The sequence below is a fragment of the Macaca fascicularis genome, chromosome X, assembly GCF_037993035.2.
Source record: "Macaca fascicularis isolate 582-1 chromosome X, T2T-MFA8v1.1".
NCBI classification, from domain to species: Eukaryota; Metazoa; Chordata; class Mammalia; order Primates; family Cercopithecidae; genus Macaca; species Macaca fascicularis.
In genome coordinates this window covers 148,298,216-148,301,681 of record NC_088395.1, presented here as the reverse complement: position 1 = coordinate 148,301,681, position 3,466 = coordinate 148,298,216, and the positions used below count along the sequence as shown (strand labels likewise).

General features: G+C 50.9%; 1 protein-coding gene across 1 annotated transcript; it reads left to right on the top strand.

Moving 5' to 3' along the window:
* Positions 1-1,402: 1,402 nt before the first annotated feature.
* Positions 1,403-2,934, top strand: LOC102122899 (melanoma-associated antigen C2). Its single transcript, XM_045383387.2, has one exon. The coding sequence runs from the start codon at positions 1,456-1,458 to the stop codon at positions 2,575-2,577; it is 1,122 nt and encodes a 373-aa protein (XP_045239322.1). The 5' UTR covers positions 1,403-1,455; the 3' UTR covers positions 2,578-2,934.
* The last annotated feature ends 532 nt before the right edge of the window (positions 2,935-3,466 follow it).

The following is a 3,466-nucleotide window of genomic DNA, read 5'->3' as shown; positions in this document are numbered from 1 at the left end:
GAAGGGTTGGAGGGCAGCTGGGATGTGGGAAGGAAGGGATGGAAAAGAAGCGGAGAGGTGGGGAGTGGTTCCTTCTCAGAGAGGAGGCCCCGCCCCACGTTGACGCTGCCGTCAGCCCTGGACCACTACGGCCGGGTTCCCGGATGTGCTTTCCAGACGGCCATCTTGGGAATCTAAAGGATCGGAGGCATTTTGCAAGGAGATTCGAATCAAGTCAGCTGCGGGGAGTCTTAGACCTGGCCAGTCCACAAGGTGAGGGCCCTGAGGAAGAACTGAGGGACCTCCCACCATAGAGAGATGAAATCCCGGCCTGCACTGCCGCTGCAGTGGGACTGGTAGGTCCCAGACAGGAAAATGCCCACAGAAGAAGGGAGGAGGTGCCAGCCCTCTAGGGAATAAATAGGAAGACATTGAGGAGGACTGGGGGAACCCCCATCTCAGAGGACAGATTCCCACAGATTCCCACCCTGCTCCTCGAGAATCAGCCCTCGTAGAACTCCCCTGCCAGCTCAGGCTGAGTGGCAGCCATCTCATTTCTGGGTGAGGGGTGGAGGGGAGGCAGAGGCCTTGTTCTGGGGGTCCCGTGGCAAGTCAGCACGGGGAGCTGCCTCTGGTTGGCAGAGGGAAGATTCCCAGGCCCTGCTGGCGATAAGACAGAAGACAGGAGTCACATGTGCATCAGAACGGACGTGAGGCCACCCAGACCACCTCCATGGTAGAGTCCTGGGAGGTGGCTGCCACTGCACTACCTCCCACTGCTCTCAGGGATGTGGAGGTTGCTAGGAGGTTTTGCCTTAGGCCAGCAGAGTGGTGGGGGCTTGACCCTCTCTGAGAAGCCGTGAGGTTTCCAATTAAATTCTGAGGGGGCCATGCAGTCCAGAACTATGGGGCTCTGGGATTCTGGCCAGCCCCAGCTGTCAGCCCTGGGAGGCCCAAGACTCTACTTGTAGTCTTTAACCTGAGGGGCTCCGTCACTTCCTCTTGCAGGTGCTCCAGGAACCAGGTGGTGACAAACTGGGTGTGAGGCACACATCCTAAAGTCAGCACAGCAGAGGAGACCCAGGCAGTGCCAGGAGTCAAGGTGAGTGCACACCCTGACTGTGTACCAAGGGCCGTACCCCCAGAAACAGAGGAGACCCCACAGCACCCGGCCGTACCCACCTACTGTTATTCCTGGGGTCTCAGGCTCTGCCTGCCAGCTGTGCCCTGAGGTGTGTTCCCACATCCTCCTACAGGTTGCCAGCAGACAAACTCCCTAGGAAGACAGGAGACCTGTGAGGCCCTAGAGCACCACCTTAAGAGAAGAAGAGCTCTAAGTTGGCCTTTGTCAGAGCCATCATGGGTGAGTTTCTCAGCTGAGGCCATTCACACTGTCACTCTCTTCCACAGGCCTGTTGGATCTCATCATCCATATCCCTGTTGATACCTTTACCTGCTGCGCCTGAAGAAGTCGTTATGCCTCCCATTCCGGGCGTTCCATTCCACAACGTTGACGACGACTCTCCGGCCTCAGTTGAGTCAGAGGACTGGGTAGATGCACAGGATCCCACAGATGAGGAAGAGGAGGAAGCCTCCTCCATTTCCTCTTCCACTTTCTACTTAGTATTTTCCCCCTCTTCCTTCTCCTCATCCTCTTCTCTGATTCTTGGTGGTCCTGAGGAGGAGGTGCCGTCTGATGTGATACCAAGTCTTCCCGAGAGCACTCCCAGTAGTCCTCCACAGAGTCCTCCACAGGGTCCTTCCCAGAGTCCTCTGAGCTCCTGTTGCTCCTCTTTTTCATGGAGCTCATTCAGTGAAGAGTCCAGCAGCCAAAAAGAGGAGGATACAAGTACCTGTCAGGGCCTGCCAGACAGTGAGTCCTCTTTCACACATACACTAGATGAAAAGGTGGCCGAGTTAGTGGCGTTCCTGCTCCTCAGGTACAAAGCAGAGGAGCCTGTAACAGAGGCAGAGATGCTGATGATTGTCATCAAGTACAAAGACTACTTTCCTGTGATACTCAAGAGAGCCCGTGAGTTCATGGAGCTCCTTTTTGGCCTTGCCCTGATAGAAGTGGGCCCTGACCACTTTTCTGTGTTTGCAAACACAGTAGACCTCACTGATGAGGGTAGTGATGATGAGGGCATGCCGGAGAACAGCCTCCTGATTATTATTCTGAGTGTGATCTTCATAAAGGGCAGCTTTGCCTCTGAGGAGGTCATCTGGGAAGTGCTGAATGCAATAGGGGTGTATGCTGGGAGGGAGCACTTCATCTATGGGGAGCCCAGGGAGCTCCTCACTAAAGTTTGGGTGCAGGGGCAATACCTGGAGTGTCGGGAGGTGCCAAACAGTTCTCCTCCATATTATGAATTCCTGTGGGGTCCGAGAGCCCATTCAGAAAGCATCAAGAGTAAAGTACTAGAGTTTTTAGCCAAGCTGAACAACACTGTCCCTAGTTCCTTTCCATCCTGGTACAAGGATGCTTTGAAAGATGTGGAAGAGAGAGCCCAGGCCATGACTGATACCACAGATGATGCCACTGTCATGGCCACTGAAAGCCTCAGTGTCATGTCCAGCAACCTCCCCTTTTCTGAGTGAAGTCTAGGATAGTTTCTGCGCTCTGTGTTTGAACAAGGCAGTTTAGGTTCTAGGTAGTGGAGGGCCAGGTGGGGCTCGAGGAACATAATGTTCTTTGCATTTCTGTCCCATATGGGCGATGTGGAGATTTACCTGTTTTTCAGTACTTTTTGAATGCTTTTCCTTTGAATAGCAGGTAGTTAGCTTCAGAGCATTAATTTATGAATATTGGTCACACATGTATTGCTGTTTATCTGGTTTAAGAGTAACAGTTTGATATTTTGTTTAAAAAAAATGGAAATACCTTCTCCCTTATTTTGTGATCAGTAACAGGGTAGTGTGGTATTGTAATAGGCTTTTTGTTTGTTTGTTTGTTTGTTTGTTTGTTTTTTACAATACGCAATAACTCAGCAGTTAAATAGTGGGACAACGTGAAGGATGGTCAATATTTTCATTTCCTTGTCCTGCTTATTCTTTTGTTCTTGAAAATTAAAGATATATACCTGGCTTTGCTTAGCTTGTTGAAGAAAGTAGCAGAAATTAAATCTTAATAAAAGAAAGCCCCACTGACTCCTTTATTTGCTGAGCATTCTTTCAGTATTTGCTTGTGGAAGTCACTGTTAGTAGTGGGGATGCTAATGAAAGCATGACTTATCTCTATCCATAAAACAGTAGAGTCTAGGAGCAGAAGCCATATCAAGAAGGTGGTAAGATGTTCTCTACAATCTAAAGAACAAGTTAAAAAGGGGCTGGGGAGGTGAGACTCCACATGCAAGCCTTCAAGTGTAAAGGTCTTGAGCTAAGGCAGCTTGGGGCTTTGGAAAACTGCAGTTGCTTTTCTGAGGGCTGGTAGTTACAAAGCTGGGTGGTGGCTGGGACCAGACTCTCGGAGGGTGAGGGAAGAGCCTGG